Here is a 19,460-nt window from a genome sequence, read left to right on the forward strand (position 1 = left end):
AATTCCCCAGTAACAAGGGAAAGATGCCATATCTGGGGCAGTGTTTCTGTTAGTCTTTCTGACCGAAATCCATATAAATACATTGTTAAATGGGAGAATGTGGAGTAAAATACAGAACAGCGAGCATTACCATAGTCTCAAGCCGTGGACAGCAGTGTGACAGGAGGACAATGACATCCACTGCATCTTAGCTAGGGCTCTCGCAAGGGCGCCTGGAGTGGCCCCAAGGCCATGTAATACCATGTTAATTACCGCACACAGAGTATAGAGTTTCAAACAGGACTGTGTGGGAGAGAGGAGAAAATCTAATCACAGGGGAACCAATTTTACTGAATCTGTTGCTGCACTAGCTGGGTGGGTAATTTGTGATGACACAGAGAAAACATTACTGCCACAACAGTTGCTGAGCTGTAAATTCCTACCTGATGGAAAGTGATGGGTTTTTGACAATATTTTCATGTCAGTCCCCTAACTTAGGCAGTTTTTTCTGCCAGTGCTGTCACAGTTACATTGAGTGTTGTATTAATTTCCAGAAAATGTTGTCAAGTTCCTTAAATCTTCAGTTTGTCATTGCTGTTTATTATCACATTCAGTTTATCAAGGCCAAGGAGCCATTTCAAATACAAAAAGGACTTTGAAAAAGTCAAGAGAAAACAGTCCAATCACATTCTACAGTATTTTGGTACACATTTATCTGTCACTAGGTAAAAGCAGCTACGTAACCAGCAGACACATTTTGTGCTAGCCAGAATTTGTTTTGCGTGGTTTATTTTAACATTAACACATTTCCATGTGTGTATTTAAGGACATTGTTTCCTTTTGCATGATACACATTTAAACATTACACTTACAAATGAGGAACATCACAAGCGATTTATCATGTGTCAACAAGAAAGCAAAACCAGTTGAAAACGATTGCTGTATGTGCTGTATATGACACACTGCTTCCATTAAGAGCATATGGACACATCCACCTGTCCCTTCCTGCTAAATAACACACGGCTCTTGGCCTTCTACCAAAAGCTCCAGATAGTTTGGTAGTCATGCCAGCACCTACAGAGTGTGTCTGTCACACTGCTTTTGGCGATCTTTCCCGGCAGTTCACACCTTTACCTGTAGTGAAGAGCTGGATCTAACCCTGCACATATTTTTGTGTAGTGAAAATGTGTTATTTGCACAGTGTACGATGTTTATGGCAAACTGGGACTTGCGTTTTCCTATTTATGGACATTCCAACATTCTGATTTAATGGTATTCTGTCACGAAAGACATATGGTGATTTATCATATGTGAGATATGGTAATGTGTTCCACACGGCTACACTTGCTCACTGAAAACTTACTAGAATATTACTAAAGCTTTATGGTTGTGAAGCTCAAATTTGCTTCTCTACATATTTAACTAACAGATAGAATAAAGATATGTAGTGAAGAATGTGTTGATTTTGCTACCATGAAATGCCAAAACAAACCAAAACAAAAGAGTGTGTCTACCAATATATCAAAATCATTAAAAACATAAGGCGTTTTTGAATTAAGCTCCAAGGCTTAAATGAGTAATTTGTATACACACACAGATAGACATACATGCATACATACACACACATTACATACATTAAACAAAAAATAAAATTAATTCAATAATTAAAAGAATGATTTAATTTTAGCAAGAAAAAAAATGTAGTAACTTTGCATGTGGTTGATAAGATAACCTTCACAGCGTCAAAGAACATCAGAGGCAGAAGGCTTTCTGAAATCTGTATCTTGGCAAAGAATGTTCTGTTGGGAATGAAAACGGCTTGGAAAATTCCTGTCTGGTGGGTCTGGGGAGGCTGAATGTAAAGCTTTTAAGACAACCTCAATCAGCTCCCCCTGCTCATGAAGATAGCACACACTGGCTACAACTCCCAATCGCGTTATCGCATAATGTTAGGAAAGCCTTGAACACTGCATCAACATTGTGTTCCAAGGTCAATTTAAAGGTATAGGGCAGGCAATTTTTTCATAAACGCTTTCTGTTATACTGGTTGAAACATCCTAATAGCAATCAATATTAGAAGTGGTCTAAATATTTAAACATTTACATATATCTTCTGTGGAAGTCTCAGGACCAAAAAAATGTTTGTCCAATCATTGCATTCGATCCGAACACTTTTTACAGTTCCTCCTGAACCAAAACAATGACCTTATGCTGCTTTCACACCATGCCATAATCGTAATTACGAGATGGCAACCCGTGACGTTCTACCCGGAGCTGTTCACATCCTCAGTCTCAGACTTTTGCGTTTCTATGTCAACACTATAAATGCCTAAATGAATCTGCAGCAGTCAGTTGGTACAAGTAAGAGCTCTGTAAGTTTATGTTCATTATTATCATTATGTTATGTGCTTTGAGACATGAGGTAATTTAACGCCATCTCGCATTGACGCTTTGCAGACTCTGCTGTGTGCGTTCATATGTTTTGGAGGAGGCGTGGCTTTGGAGAGCGCTATGAAGGGAGGGTGGGATCTTATGCTTTAAAAGGTAACTTGCTTTTGCTAGCCTCTCCGAAATTGCCTACCCTACCTTTAATAAAAAGCACATACATATGACAGTTACAGCACAAGTGAATACAGTGAGCCAGTTGTTTTGGTAAGAAAGTATCTTTTATTGTAAACAGGATAAAAAGGGCAAGGGCTTGGTAAGGATTTTACTTTTCTTCCTACTTTTTCTTACTTTCTATCCTCAAAAACCATGAGCAAACCTCCGCAAGGTAAAAGAAAATACAACCCAGACTGCATTAAATATGGGTTCACTAAGAGTGAGGATAAATGTGTGAACACCACAATTTATTCTGTGCAGTCAATTATTGGCTGCCCTGAGCATAAAGTCATTGAAATTTAAGAGACATTTAGAAACGAAAATTGTCAAAATCTGAGTCCTGAAGCAAAACACTTGGTATAATGGAAATGTAATCTGTCTTTATTCTTTTAAAATATAAATATATTAATTTTGACTTTGGCAGTGAAAGTCAAGTGGTTTCTCACGTCCAGTTCATATCCTCAAATTGCTCATTAACAGCAAGTTACATTATGAGTTACCATGAGTCTGGTGGTAATACTGTAACACTTCACCTCTCTCTTTTCATCTTCATTTTCTTATGTTTGTGATCGACAGTGGCCACTGAATGCTGAATGATAAATGATGAAAGGGCTGAGATGAACCCTCCTTCCTTAATGAAACCCTTATTGATTTCTCATTGCAGGGAATCATTGCCTCTGCTCTCATGTGCTCAACCTCAAGTTCCCACATTTAATCCGGATGCACATCTTCTGGAAACATGACCGTTAAGACCTCCAGAGTTTCTACATGAGATTAATCAATGTAATGCAGACAAACACAAACACTTTTACAAATGGCTCCATATTAAACTATAATAAGCAAGCACACTTAAAGGTTGGGGATTTTTTATGAGTTCAAAAAATACCCATGCTTTGTTAGAATATAAAATACAGTTGTATAAAAATTAATTACATATTTAATTGAATACACTACCGTTTAAAAGTTTAGGGTCAGTAGGATTTTTTAAAAGAAATCAATACTTTTATTCATCAAGGACTAATTAAATTGATCAAAAGTGATAGTAAAGACATTTATAATGCTACAAAATATATATATTTTTTAAATGGCATTCTTTCTATTCATAAAAGAATCCTGAAAAAATGTATCAGTTTCCACAAAAAAAAAAAAAAAAAAAAATCAAGAAGCAACAACTCTTTTCCAACATTGACAATAATAATAAATGTTTACTGAGCAACAAATCAGCATATTAGAATGATTTCTGAAGGATCATATGACACTAAAGTCTGGAGTAATGATGCTGAAAATCAGCTTTGCCAAATAGAAAACAGTTATTTTAAATGTTATTAATATTTTACAATATTACTGCTTTTACTGTATTTTTGATCAAACAAATGCAGCCTTGATGAGCACAAGAGACTTCTTTGATAAACATCTTTATAAAAATCTTACCGACCGCAAACATTTAACCAGTAGTGTATATTCACAATTATTCATAATATAATAATTTATATTATATTATATATTTTATTTTTAGCTGCAGTCCATAAGTTTTGCCTCTTTGTTGCCATCTCTGTTTGAAACCTGCAATTACAGTTATTTGCGGAATTATCATCTTTACGTGGGTTTACTATGGGTGAATCTCCAGTTGTCACTGATGATTGTCATTTGGACCTTTCTGGATTAAAATCCGCCATCAAAATGGCGTTTAATTATTGCAGCTGCTGTGAGAAAAGGCTATAAATGATCCGCCATCCTCACGTGATATAGCCTACTAGCTGGGACTCATTCTTTATGTAAACAGACGTGACGTAATGACACAAAGACTAATGGCTGCATGCTCGAATTTCCCACGGAAACCCACCAGTACCGCTCTTATTATAAAACATTATTACAAGCTTACCCTTGTAAATCGGGCTAAGGTAAGGAGATAGTTTTGTGAGATGTACTTGCTCAAAAATTGATTTTGGATCATTTTTAACCAAAAAAAATTTACAGACTGCAGCTTTAATGTATTCACATACACACATACTGTATTGATGTATTTAGGGGTAAGGGGTAGACATAATTAGCTTAGGACTTTCAAAACAATGTCTAGATTTGGGAATCATTTGGATAAATGTGCTACAAATCTCTGTGAAAGGAAGGAAGTGGTAATTGGTGAGTGTGACTTGCAATGATTTACACTAGAGCTGATTGTAGCTGTGTTCTGAGAGGAGGGGAAGAATAAACCTGACGGCCACAGAGAAAGAGACCCGCAGCTTTATTCTGCCAGTTCAAATGCCAGTCCATTTCTCAAAGCAAAATAACACAATGCCATTCTATGCTGTACTTGGCATTTGTCTGAGGGAAAATGTCAATCTGCCTCACCTGTCTAAAGCAACTTTTTTTTTTTTTTTTTTCTCCTCCGAGATAACTCTGGATAATCAAAATAAATCAACTACATTTTGCAAACTTGCAATGAGATTCGACCTTGTGTTCAAGAAAATGTAATGTGTTTGCAACCTTTTTTATTAAACCTTTATAGATTTATAAGAGATCAAAATAGCTATAAATGCCTTCTTTCCAAAAATAAAATGCTTTGATGTACAGCTCTAATTTGCACCTACCAAGTTATGACTAAAAGATGAAGCTATACATTTTTTTTCCAAAAAAAAAAAAAAAAAAAAAAAAAACAAACATGAAAAATCCATTACAAATTTGAGCCCCCGTCTTTGAGATAAGCATGTGGGAATGAGATGAGACATTTCCTAATAATGCAAATCCAGACCTCAAGAAAATCTGTTAACATCCATGAGGAGGATATAACTGATATGTTAATAGACAGTGCACTGCCACAAGTGTTTAATTGCTTATTCTTATTGATGGGGAAATGCAGACCAACCGGATGCTCTGTTTTTGAAGATAAGCCTTATCACAAGAGCAAATAAACAAGGCTTTGAAGAACAGGAGATACAGTGATATTTGCAAATAGGATTGGATTTTAAAGTAAGGTCTCCCACACTGAGGGCCATGATCCTTACTTCTAACTAGTTACCTAAAAAGCAGCTTTAGTAGACTGAAACAACTTTTTATATTATATGAATATATTCCTTTTCTACATACCTTTAAATCCAATTACATATCCTATCTAAATCAGAAACTGGACAACTGTAATGGTGTAACAAATCAAACCATGCCTCATCGAATTTAAGATCACACGTGACTCCAGCAATGAAACCTTTCACAGCATGTTGGAGAAGTTACTCATCTGAGATCAATCAGACTCCACTAGGGCCAGTGTAATGGTGCAACTGCTGATACATTTATCTTGCATCATATATAACAATTGAAATGCTAGGAAGACAAAACAAGAAGCTGAGCAAAAGATCAATACAGATGCATTTTGTTCATTATAGAGTTTTCTTTTAAAGGGGTCATGACATGAGAAATCAAATTTGCCTTCCTCTTTTGACATATAAAAGGTCTTTGTACCATTAAAACATCCTGCAAGTTTCATAGCTTAAAACATCCTGCAAGTTTCATAGCTTAAAACGTCCTCCTCATTTTAAACAATGCATTAATTTAAAGCTGCAGTACATACGTTTTGCCTCTTTGTCGACATCTCTGTTTGAAACCTGCAATTGCAGTTATTTGCAGAATTATCATCTTTACATGGGTTGTGGTTCGACACGGCTCCTCAGCGCGGATGAATCTAATGTTTGCTGTCAGTCACCACATCGGTGTGGACAATGTACTTCGGAATCACAAACTGTAGTCTTGTAAGTATGATCAAAATAAGAATTTTCACCGGAAAATGTCATCTGAACAAGTAACAAATCTGCCATTTTGTTCTGACTGAGAAGAAAAAAAAAAAAAACATTACAATAAATCGCACTGCCAATGGTGATTAAATCAACGATCGCATAGCTCATATTACATCAAACCGTGCAAATTATTATTATTGTTATACTTTAACAACATCAGCATTGCGTAACTGTATTTAGTGTGTATTAGCGTTACCTGTAGATTTCAATTTCTGTACAGTCTAATATCTAAAGTTAATTTGTCATACCATACAAACCGCCATCAAAATGATAAATGTAATTACTCCAGCTGCTGTGAGAAAAGGCTATAAATGATCTGTCACCTGCAGCTTCCTCACATGCGATATAGCCTACTAGCTGGGACTCGTTCTTTACGTAAACAAATGTGATGTAATGACGCAAAGACGAAAGGAGGTAAGCTTGAATTTCCCGCTGAAACTAAATTAATAACTATTGATTCTTACAACCAAATGAATCAATACTGAATTTACTTAAGATGGACAATGACACCATTTTCTTTAAGAGCTGCTGTGCAGCCAAAATTATATACCAGTTATCACTGTAAAGCTGCTTTGACACAATCTGCATTGTAAAAAGCGCTATATAAATAAAGGTGACTTGACTTGAAACCCACAAGTACCACTCGGATTAGAACACATTACAAGCTTACCGTTGTGAATCGGGCTAAGATAAGGAGATAGTTTTGAATACTGGCTGGTTATGTACCTGCTCAAAAATTGATTTTGGATAAATTTTACAGACTGCAGCTTTAAGCTCCAAAAATGGCTCGTTTTGATATTGCGGAATCTGTGACGTTACACAAGCAAATACATTTGCATATGACTGCCTCCAGAACAAGACACTGATGAATAGTTATACATGATTGCAGCACAGGTCACTTAATGGCTGACATTTGCTTACACTGGACGTCTCGTCACGCACATACTCCACACATTTGAGTCTGTTAACAACAGGAAAGAATATTCGCTTTGATGCATCCAGTTTAAACAGATCATTTGCGTCTCTGTACAGATTTCAGAATGATCCCAGTATTGGAAGCAAGTGGAAGGTTTATTTTAAATGGTGCCCCGGATCGCATAGGAGAATTATATGTTTGTTCTGTGACAGCAGCTGTATCACAAACTGTAAGTAAACGATTTCATAATGCTCTGTCTGTAATCATATACAGTATCTCACAGAAGTGAGTACACCCCTCACATTTTTGTAAATATTTTATTATATCTTTTCATGTGACAACACTGAAGAAATGACACTTTGCTACAATGTAAAGTAGTGAGAGACACTAACAAGTTACATGGCACCGGGGAGAGAAAATGGCTAATTGGGCCCAATTTGGACATTTTCACTTAGGGGTGTACTCACTTTTGTGGCCAGTGGTTTAGACATTAATGGCTGTGTGTTGAGTTATTTTGAGGGGACAGCAAATTTACACTGTTATACAAGCTGTACACTCATTACTTTACATTGTAGCAAAGTGTCATTTCTTCAGTGTTGTCACATGAAAAGATATAAAAATATTTACAAAAATGGGAGGGGTGTACTCACTTCTGTGAGATACTGTATCTATGTGTCTGAGTTTATGGTGCTGTAATCATGCAAGAGGTCTGAAACAACTCATTAGCTATGTGAACATTCCTGTATAGAGACCATTCTGTGAGTTTGATTCCCAGGGAATGCAAAATGTATACTTTAAATGCAATGTACGTCACCTTTGATAAAAGCATCTGCCAAAAGCATAAATGTAAATGTAGCTGCATTCAATCACTGGTAAAGGGCACGACTCTACTGTCTTGAAAATATGTAAACGTAAAAACACCAAATAATGAGAGCATTCATTAAAACAGACCATCTGGACTTTTACAGAGAGAGGGAAAAAAAGCAAACAAAAACAATATTTACACAATTAATTAAGTATTTGCACTGCATTCTTAGATAATAGTATGCTAAGTAAAGCATTAGCAGCATGAAATGTGGGCTGAAAAAAGATATAAAAGTATTTTAATATTGAAAAAAAGAACACATTAGCTTTTAAAAACAATTCAAATGCACAAATAGCTCAAAAATAAAGTTCAAATATGCTTACAAACTCTTCAAAATATCTTTGAAATACAGCATGTGTCACATTTCTCTTTATCCGTTATTTTTGCAAACAAAACCCAAAACAATCTTCATATCTCCTGAAGCATTAGGAAGAAAATTATCACTCCTGAAACCGTCATTCCCACAGTGCATGAGGTTTGACAATTCAAAATATATCTGCCATTATTTACAGATTGTTAAAAGCCCATTCAGATAGCTCAATGTGAAATAATGCTCACATTTTTACCAGACTCCTATGATTTTGGATAAAAATCACATGCAGAAACCCTGCATAGAGTCAAATCACTGATCACTCTCATTCTCCCTCTCTTCAGGCAGTCTCAGGTGAAAAATGGAGCAGGAGGCATTGTTCCTCAAGGCCCTAATGAGAGTGCTTTGTTTAAGGAGCTAAATGATCGTCCCATTACCCACAGCCTTGGGTACCCCCCCGTTTTTCAGACAGTGATGAAGGTCAAGCCCAAAGCACACTTTCAGCTCTTCATAATGTGAAGAGTCACACTGCTCTGCAAACTCTGAGGAAACGCTTTCACCTATAACAGTTGAACACTCATTTGAACTCAGCGCTGCCTGTGGTTATATGGCTTAAAGAATTGTAGTCCACCAATTACTACAAGCATAAAGCCATATGATCCGATAAAAAGGCAATGTTTTCCAGACTTTGAAATTTACGGAGATGCTGACTAGCTAAAGACTGGTGCTAAAAAATTGTCACCAACTACATAATAAAAACAAGTACCTCACAGAGTAACCATCACTACAACCTAATAATTCAAACTCTGCAAAGTGGAACTGAGTTGACTTTATGATCAAGTCATTAATAATTCACACCAGATATCTCTCATGCTCTGTAAGGCTTTGCTAATTGGTCCGACCACATGATAATCCTTTCCATAAAAATTTTATGTTCATCTTAATGGCCATAGACATATCAGATGCACGTACAATGCCTGTCGTCGGTGCTACTCGCACCAGAAAGCGTTAGATTGTATTCAGTGATGTGATTTCTCATTTTTCCAAGCGATATATATCAGCCGTCACTGCTCAGTAGAGATGTCACAGCCTCGCTCGCGATGATCTGATCAGATTCTTTCTGCGTACGGGCCTTTTCAAGTGTAGTTCATCAATCTCTTTATCTTTTGAGTCGTACCATTGCCACACTGAGGAGAAGCACATGAAAGCACTGATCATAAAGCCAATGAGGCCTTTGTGTACAAAAAAGGTTTAAATCGCACTCACTGGGACAGAGAAAACATCTGAGGCAGTGAGTTTAAATTCATTACTTCATTTTCCACACTGCTGATCTGAGAGCGACGCTCTACGTTTGTTACTCTGAAGGCTTTTTGCTTCATTCTGTGGGTCTGCTTCTTGGAGGCAAAGCTAGGACAACAATCAGGCTCAAATTGAATCACCTTTGGGTGTTTTAAATCATTTATGGAATGCAAATGCTTTTGCGTTTCATTTGTCAAATATTTTGAAGCCAACAGCTGCGGAAAGTCACGTGCACCAAGGGTAAAAGTCCTTATCTGGAATCAATCATTGCAGCAAGGGGAAAAATCAGACCTGTTCTGACAGAACCAGAGAGATTAAGGGTCGGAATCAGATTTTCTTGTTTGTGAAACTGAACACAACATGTAAAAAATCCTGCCTTACTTCAGAATGCCTTTGCAAAGCCCATAAATCTCGAACTTGGCATAACGGTAGGTAATTACTCCAGCTTTGAGGACTAGGAATAGATTACTATATACATCATTATATGTGATTACGTTCTCTGCAGTAGGGCCTGTCATTGTTCAGCAAGAGATGGATAATCTTTCTTAGAGCATACATTATGCTAACAGACCCACTTCCACACAGGATCCCTTGATCAAACTCAGCAGAGTTTTTCTTTCCAGTGTAAGATGTCAGTGTCGTTGTGATGTTGGGAGCTGTGTGAATGAGGGATTCTCAGTGGGGGAAAAAAAAGGAACGGATGAAAGACACATGCAAACAGAGTGCCGAGGCAATACAATGCAATTAAATGGATATTTCACCCAAAAATGAAAATGCTGTCATCATTTATTCATTCTCATGTTGTTTCAAACCCGTCTAACTTCCTTTTGTCAGTGTGACACAAAAGGAAATAAATAGCAGATTGACCATGCTGCTTAAAATGAAAGTGGAAGGAATCAAGAACAGCTGTGGTGTCACTTCAATTTCACTGTATAGAAAAGACAACCCAGGCTCATTGGAAAATTGTGCTCATGATGACATTTCTTTGACACTTTCAAAGTGAAATGTCCAGTGAGTGGTTCTACCGTAAAAAACATGTTCAGTTTTATCTGAAACAGATGAATGTGAATCTGGCAATGTTATATTTTGTTGGTTCTTGTACACATTGCAGCAGTTCGGAAATGAAATGTGTGGTGGCACTAAAAAGTTAATGCTCTATCGCATTTGAAAATAACGCACCACCTACACTAAACCTTACCCTAAACCTAAATGACAGTGTGAACAAAAGCAAATGTGAGAAAAACATGTTCAAAGGACTAGTCCCTGAGCACTTCACATTACAAGTGCAATGCTGTACTAGGTGAGCTACCAAGCAAATTTACTATATCAGAAAAGCCATACATATATTGTTATGTGATGTAAACATCAAAATGTATTAGTTTACAAATCTATACACTATAGTAAAAGTGTTCTGAGCTCATAACATAACATTGTTCAAGGAACCGCATGAAAATAAGCCTTTATTAATATAATCTCGCCCTGAAATCATAATTTGAGTAAAAACGAATAAAGTTGTTAGTGTTCATTTCAGCTGGATAGGTACATTTTTGGAGTTTTCCAAAAATATAGGTAGAGACACATTTTTCCAATAAGCCTAGTTAGAAAGCAGAGCAGCTTGAACATTTTGCGAAACAGTTCCGTTTGTGTTCTATCATGCGACGGGTTTGGAACAAAAGGTAAATGAAAACAGAATTTTTTGAACTCAGACAGCAATGTAATAATTTAACATTAGATGGAAGAAAGCAACATGACGAGATGTTGAAACGGCACGGAGGAATTTATTATGCTAGTTCCTGATAAACACTCTATCGGAGCTCGAGTGAGATAAAATCCTGAATGGATGGATGGATGCTGTGTAATGCTAACAGGAGGGAGAAACATCAAAGCGAAGCCATTAAAAAGAGATCTAGCGTAGAAATCTCCATATCACAGGAGTAGACATCATAGACAACACGCTTACCCGTTTTCCATGTATAGTGCCTGTCCTTTGGAAATTCCAGGTCTGACCTCACTTGCATTCCAATGAGAGACATAGAGAGCAGCAGGTAGTTCCCAACACGCCATGTCCAGCCCGTTACACCAGAGTCATCTTTTAGAATCATAGTCCAGCCCATTGACGTCCAGTCCACTTTTAGTCCTGCAAAAACAAAAAACAAAGCAAGCAATGGTGATTATGCTCTCTCTTACCTGTTAGGGAGCAAATACACCAGCCAAGCATGATAAACAACTCTTGGGAATCATTACATTAATCACCGGCATACGTTTGACTAGTCATTTAATCCTCGAGGATGTGAAATCGAGCACACGTGTGCTATTCACGATCAGGATCATTTGGTACTAAAGCCGCACGCACTGATGCGGTAACTACCACGGTAAACACAGGCAGAGCATTGGGTCTTTCAGCCCTGAAGTAATTGAGGATATTAACACCTTTTTATTGCAACTCATTTAATTCTGTCCCTCGCCGCTGTAATTCATATCCTCTGGGTGAAGGATTAGTTCTGGAATCACTGACTCTCCAAGCATGTGTATAGGTGAGAGGGAATTTTAATGCATATCTGATTTACAATGAACTTTTTTGCAAACATTCAGAGAGAGCAGTTGTACACTATTGTATTTGTACTATTCACATTTTAAAGCAGCTGATCTTGAACTATAAACGTCTTTTACCATCTGCACGCACAGTCTGTTTTGTCATGCACTGACTGATGGAAATATGCACACCATTTAAATGGCAAATATTCAATGGACCGGATTCACGTTATGCCTCTCACATGTAATAAACTTCTCCATTGACAACCGAAATGGGAAAGTAACTCATTTAAACAGCTCGGCAGCACAAACCAAGGTTATTCATTCGCACCAGTCCCGCAGCAAGAAATGGGGATCTCTATATTTTATAGCATCATTGTTTCATATATAGGACACAGCTCTGCATAGACCAGTGTATTACAGTATTATCTGAATTAAAATTTTGATTGATTTTCCTCTTACAGAGATGGAATACAATGCATTACCTGCGGACGATCTGTTCAAGGCGGCTAGACAGAATCGGTGTATTGATGGATGAATTGCTATCAGACTAAAATATGTGTTTGGAATGTGGAATTATTCTGATGTGATTTCTCAGGGAAAGCCTGCAGCTCCCAATTGGTTTTTGGTTGATTTCATTTGGGGAAATTAGATTTTTATTTCATTGCTTCAGCAGTGTTGCAGGGAAATCTGATTTGAGAGGAATATGGTGAGAGGCCTTGACGGAGTGAAAAAAGATCTCTTATCCTTTAACTGCTGCCACAAGTAAATGTCTTGATAGAATTAGATATTTTCAAAAGGGTATACACAGATTTAAAGATCTTGAAGAGGCTAGAGCTGGTTGCTTGGGACTTTGGATCTTGGCTCATGTCAGCTTTCATTCAGAAACGACACACAACATCTGCCTCTCAAAATCCACTAAACAATCCCTCCAAGCAGCACTTGTTTTAAAATAATTTCTAAACTAATTTTAATTGGAAGAGCTGTGCTTCAGCAAAACACTGTAATAGTGAATAACAAGAATATTTAAAAAATAAATTCCTTTCTCAATATATGGTTAAAGGACCAATTATTAAAACAGTTTACATACATTCCATATGGCATGTATGTAAACTGTTGTAATAATTGGTCCTTTAACCAGGAACTGTAGTTTTGCAATCACACAAAATGTACACCACAATCCTGCATGCTGGCAAAAACAAAGCACAAATAACAAAGCTTCAATATTTGCAGTCAAGATTTACAAAAGGTTACGTATAGCCCAGCAAACATTCAGACTGAGAGTGAAAAACCTCTGCGTGATGGACTTGGCCTTTTCCCCGTGACCTGTCAGCCGTAGGGAGGATGTGAATACTGACACACGTTCCTGCATGTGCCTGTCACCCGCCATACCAGCCACAGCCATCCTGGAAATCAAATGCGTCAAAGTCCTGCGCTGCTTTTTAGAATAACTAGGTCAAACAAAGCTTGTGGGCTCAGACTGGAACACAGCATGCAGTCTTAAGAACCTGAGAAAGCTTCTGCGCTTCAGAATTCATGACACTTCAGTCAAGAATTTCTCAAGAAGCACACACGTTAACTCTTTCAGGCAGAGGCATGGACTCTCATTCAGATTTTCATTTATACTGCCATGAATTGGTAACAAACCATCCCATTTAAATATGCACGGGTTCAAATTCGTCATTCAGTTCTCTCCTAGTTACCACTATGCAGGGGTCCAGCTGAATTGGATAAAAGCACATTTTGTTAGCAGGCTGAAAGTTTTTCCAGTTTGGGTGGGTTACATATCAGATTGGGGTGAAAAGTCATGTGCTCAAATATATCTTCAAAGAAGCACATGGGAATTAATTTATCAGTATTAGCTGAGGCAGCGAATTCCACATCAACATCAAAAAGAAGGCTTTTCACCATTCTGTTACATCTACATGTGCTATGGTTTTTGTGTTTGATAACCACATTTGGTCAGTGGTCCCTTCTCTGATATAATTTCCTATATATATTTTTTTTTCTTGCATTTAATAATAAGCAGTATTATACAGCAGTATTTACATATTTAACATTTAAAAAAAAAAATGTAACAAGATTAAGCAGAATTAAGTTTTCTTAAAAATACATTTTGTTGAGGATTTAAAGAAAATATATTTCTTATATTATTATTATTATTATTATTATTATTATTATATTCTATACTCATTATTGTAATATCAGGACAGTTGTTTTACAATCACATTTTTGGCTCCTGGCTTAACATATTTTGTTGATTCTGGAACAACATTCCTGTCCAAAAACTGAATCCTAACCATATCACTAAAATCAGAGGGAAATGATAGGTGAATAACAATGATATAGAAGCACTTAACCTTGGTTGTAAGCCTAAACTTGACATAAACTATAAACTTGTCCCTCAAATCTGATTGGTTGATTGGAATGTTGTTACAGGATCAACAAAGATGTTGATCCAGGAACATGTTGCACTTGGTGAAATCAGGTTCTTTATTCAAATCACTGAAGGTATGAATTGCATTTTTAATGTATTTTTGAATAAATTTATAGATGTGGACAAAAAAAATAAGTGTCATTGACCCACACAGCAATGTGTACAAGTTCTCAAAAGCATGAACAACCATGTCCACCTAACCTAAGTGCTATTTTTCTCCCCTGTCCTAAAGAACATTAAAAATACTTAATTCCTACTTCCAACTCTAAAGGGGCTTTTGCACCGAATAGCTCTAGGAACTAGCCACTAGGATAGTTCCCCAAGAATTAATTTCTCCCCCGGGCCATGTACCTGGTTGCATTCACACCAGGAATAGGAACTGTGAAGCGGCTGAGAGCAGCGCCTTTAAGCGCGGCATTTACAAATGCTAAAAACCGGTGGATGGAAGAAGCCGTGATCAGAGCTGTGTTTGTTGTGTGTCGTGGGTTTCGTCATAACGGAGATGGAATGTAAATGCCTAATTTACGACACCGAAAGAGCAAAAAGTGAGGCTAAGAGACGAAATCTCCTATGACAACTTTCAGTATTACATATCACTGAGGCGTAGAAAAGAACACAACCCAAATGCTGTTATTGCTGTTTTCCATGTTCATGAAGTAATGTTTACACAGATTTTTAAAAATGCCAGGTGCCAGTGTTTGGCATGCGTTTGACCAATCAACGTACACTCGCATCACTGATAGTTCCTATAGTGCTGGTTTAGACCCTACTCTGAAGTAGGAGCTAATTTAGTTCCCCCAAAAGTAGTTCCTAGAACTAAAATCATTCCTAGTTCCTGCGGTGCGAACACACCAAAATCCGGGTACTTCAGAAAACAGTTTTAGGAACTATGAAAAGGTTCCTTTGGTGCAAAAGCCCCTTAATGCAAAATGAGACATTTGAACCACTGAGCATAAAAAAAAAACAACAACAACAACAAAAAACATCATTGTCTATTTGAAATGTGGAATACTGATCCTCCCCAAATCTTCACATGGGACAGGGCATCTGAGCTGATCCGTCTATAAACAGGTGGGCCGGGTAATTAACGTTTGATTACAACTCCCACAGCAGACACTAAAGCAGTCTGTAACAGGTCTATTGCAGCCTCAGCCAGGCTCGTTCCATTAGATCTCTCTCTGCAGGACACCACCGGCTCTGACAGCAAAGGAAACAAAAGCTCCTAATCCTGTTTACTGTATCACAGATGCCTTCCCCTTACTTCAATTTCCATACAGTAATGTGTCCAATTGGCTTGTGTTCGACAAGCCGAGCAAACCTTTGAACGCCACCTGTCATTTCTGCATCCTTATTTGTCCATAAAACCAAGGAAAGACACAACTTGATAATAAGCTTCTACCTGCACTGTAACAGCAAGCTGGCATCATAAAAGAATGACACTAATATTTTAAAGGTGAACTCAGCTTCTTTTCCCTCATTAAAAAGTTTTACTTCTAAAAAAAAAAAAATAAATAAAAAGGAAGAGTTCTTTAAAAAAAAAAATTATTTTTGTACACGCACATGAGATGAAGTTGCCAGTAGCCCAATAAAAGTGGCTGTATTTTACATGGAGTGGGTCACCTAATGGGGGCAGCCATGTTGAGATCGAATGCTACACATCTTATCTCATTAACCAACGTTATTGGACACTTTTGTTCACAGAATAATTTAATCATGTCTGACTTCTAATTAATAGCATCGGTATCAAAAAATATTTTGCTGGGTGATGCAGCATCTATCACTGTCTTAAAACCAGCCCAGTACAATATGACCCATACCAAATTGTCACCATGATGCTGATTGGCTGACGGCACCACAAAAAACATGAGCAGTCACCATGCTAAACTGCCAAACCTCTGGAGTGCACTACACTACATGGGTAAGTTTAAATTACATTGGTAAAATACTCAGGTGTACTGGTAAAATGCTTTACAACACTGATCACACTTTACACAATGAGAAACCTCTGCTGAGCCACCTTGTCAGACCGGTTTTATAATTGAATGAATAGATGTCTCCTCTAAGTGACATGCAGTGAGCACAGGGACCCAAAATGGCAGCTATTTCTCTTCATTAGTTCTAGTTGCACAGGGAAAGGAGGAAAAGCAGCTTGGCAGAGACCTCTCACGCAACACTGTACTTCCACCCATTACAGACTCGAAGACGGTTGAGCCCAGACTGGGGAATTGGGCTACCGGGCAATTAGACCGAGGACACAGCGGTTTCTACCTGAAAGGAAAGGCTGGGACTCATCACTTTAGCTGTGGCAGTGAGGTGAACAGCTGGATGGCTGAGGCCCGCTGATGCTGCTGGCAGCTGAATGCTCCTCAGAAGCTATCTGTGACACAGGGACAGCAGAAAAACACGGCCTTTCCTCCTCCCTCTGATGCATCATCTGCCAGCTAATCCTCAGTGGCTTCCCCTCGGGAAGATCAGAGCGTGAAAGATGTGTCTGTCACACCATCACCGACCGTGAGAACAGATAACCCTTTGGCGATTGCTGGATGAAGTATCCACTGCCGGAAATTCCTCCCAGGAAGTGTCCTGAAGCCAGCAGAGCTGAAAAAGAGGCGAGAGAAAAAGAGGGTTTTAGGTTGGACAAACATAACAGAAATAGTTGCCCTCAGACAATAACACATACTTTAAGGAGGAGACCCAGTGTGGTCAGATGGAATTCGGTTTAGTTTTGTTCTATAACCTAGTGAGCTGCCTCAATGCCTCATCCCAAACCTCATAAATGATCAATCTGGAACACACTACAGCAGAAACAACTCAGACATCATAGAAATTGTGCTCCGTACAGGAGACTCAACTTGCAATTTTTAAGAGAGTTTAGTTTGACCAAGTCAAGAGGTGATCAGTCTTAAATTTTCCAATTCAAATGAGAATGTTAGAAACTTTTAAGACTAGTACTTCTAGGAGTAAATTAGCTCAGGAATGTCAAACGTATCATATAGTGTTTTTTAGCTGATGGCATCTCATAGCATTTCACAAGTTTCAGTCATCACTGTGTGATTACTATGGCTGTCATCCACCATCAGAGACACTAAAAACAGTAAAGAGAGAGTTGTGCTGCTTCTGTTCCCTTCTCATGGTTGACATTCAATGATTACCTGTCAACACTGCATGCTGGACTGGCTAGCTCATCCTGCTGATTCTTTCATTCTATTAACACCCCATGCCCTCCTTCCATCTCTCTTCTCTCTAACCCACTGTCATATATTGACTTCCAATGCTACGCTCTACCTCCCTCCGCCAACTCCGACCTCTGTCTTATTTCCCAGGGCTTTTAAGTGCCCACAATTGTGTCCAAAATGGCTTTCCCAAACTTCAAGCATGTGGCACATTTCAGTCTAAAAAAAAAAAAAAAAAAAGGAGAGAGAGAGAGAGAGGATTGTACCTCAAAGAAAAACCTGATCGATTCATTCATGCGATTTCAGTCACACTCCAGTGGTGAGGAGATAGCATATAGGGATCGGTCTTGGAACATTGCTTCCCATAAAACTCTCAACGGAGAGTGGCAGGTTCAAATTTCTGTTGACTCCATCTTGGATTATTAATGCCTTGAAGATGTTATTTTCAACAAGCTCTCCGATGGCAAGTTTTATTTTTTATTTGGGATAAGAATGTTCTGCTAGCTTGGAATTTTGTTTTTTTTTTTTTTTTTTTTTTTTTTTAAATGGGAAGATTTTGGCTGTTCCATTCATTTATAAGTCTTGTGCTGGTCACATCATTTCTCATTTACTCTATGCCATTATTTAATGCAAACAAATGAGATATATTTTATGCATTAGAAGAATTGGATGAGTGACATAATGGAATGACTGATATGGGGATGAAAGTGGAATGTTATTAAACAATGAGTTTGTCTATTGGAGAAGGTGGTATAGTAGCCAAAGTTTAGGGCTGGTAACAAAAGCAAAAAATACACCATTGTTGCTCTAATGGGTCATTCTCTACAGGGATTGTTCCTGGATTAAGTGTAAAGTTACTATGAACAGAACTGCCAGTAAAAAAACACTAACTGTACAAGTAGTGCAGAGGAGAGTAGGGGATTCTATGTCCTTCCTTATGGGAGCTTAGCATCAGGTTTGGGTGGATGAGTGTGCGATTGACAGTGGATCTGAGCATCAAAGTGTCAAAGCTGTGAACTTTATGGAAATGAGAAGAGGAAATGCAGACTAGTGGCCAATCATTTCAAGCATTTAAACTCTGTTGCTGATAGTGCTGGAGTTACTGTTGGATTCAGTGCTTAAATTACATTTTTAGATATTCCAGTAAATGGATTTCAACCTGATTAATTCACACTTTCATTTGTGGCTATGTTGTGTCAATATACATATACATACAGTCGGGGACAGTCGTGGCCCGAAGGGGGCAGTCATGGCCTAATGGTTAGAGAGTCAGACTGGTAATCCGAAAGTTTGCGGGAAATGACTGAGGTGCCCTTGAGCAAGGCACCTAACCCCCAATCGCTCCCCAGGTGCCACAGCAAAATGGCTGCCCACTGCTCCGGGTGTTTGTGTCCACGGTTTACAGTGTGTGTGTGTGTGTGTGTGTGTGTGTGTGTGTGTGTTCACTACTTACTACTCCTAATGTGTGTGCACTAACTTGGATTGGTTAAATGCAGAGGACAAATTCCGAGTATGGGTTACCATACTTGGGCTTCACACTTTATTGGGGCAGTTGTTGTCTAA

General features: G+C 38.1%; 1 protein-coding gene across 3 annotated transcripts in view; it reads right to left on the bottom strand.

Annotated features, from left to right (window-relative positions):
• Positions 1-19,460, bottom strand: part of thsd7ba (thrombospondin, type I, domain containing 7Ba) — a 234,178-nt gene that overhangs the window by 170,891 nt on the left and 43,827 nt on the right. For all 3 annotated transcript variants that reach the window (XM_051905093.1, XM_051905091.1, XM_051905092.1), the window contains 2 exons: positions 16,993-17,322; positions 11,716-11,892 (listed from right to left, as the gene is read on the bottom strand). In XM_051905093.1, the coding sequence (XP_051761053.1) occupies positions 11,716-11,869 (154 nt within the window). In that variant the 5' untranslated portion in view covers positions 11,870-11,892; positions 16,993-17,322. The remainder of the gene's footprint in view (positions 1-11,715; positions 11,893-16,992; positions 17,323-19,460) is intronic.

Source organism: Ctenopharyngodon idella, chromosome 9, assembly GCF_019924925.1.
Source record: "Ctenopharyngodon idella isolate HZGC_01 chromosome 9, HZGC01, whole genome shotgun sequence".
In the NCBI taxonomy this organism is placed as follows: domain Eukaryota; kingdom Metazoa; phylum Chordata; class Actinopteri; order Cypriniformes; family Xenocyprididae; genus Ctenopharyngodon; species Ctenopharyngodon idella.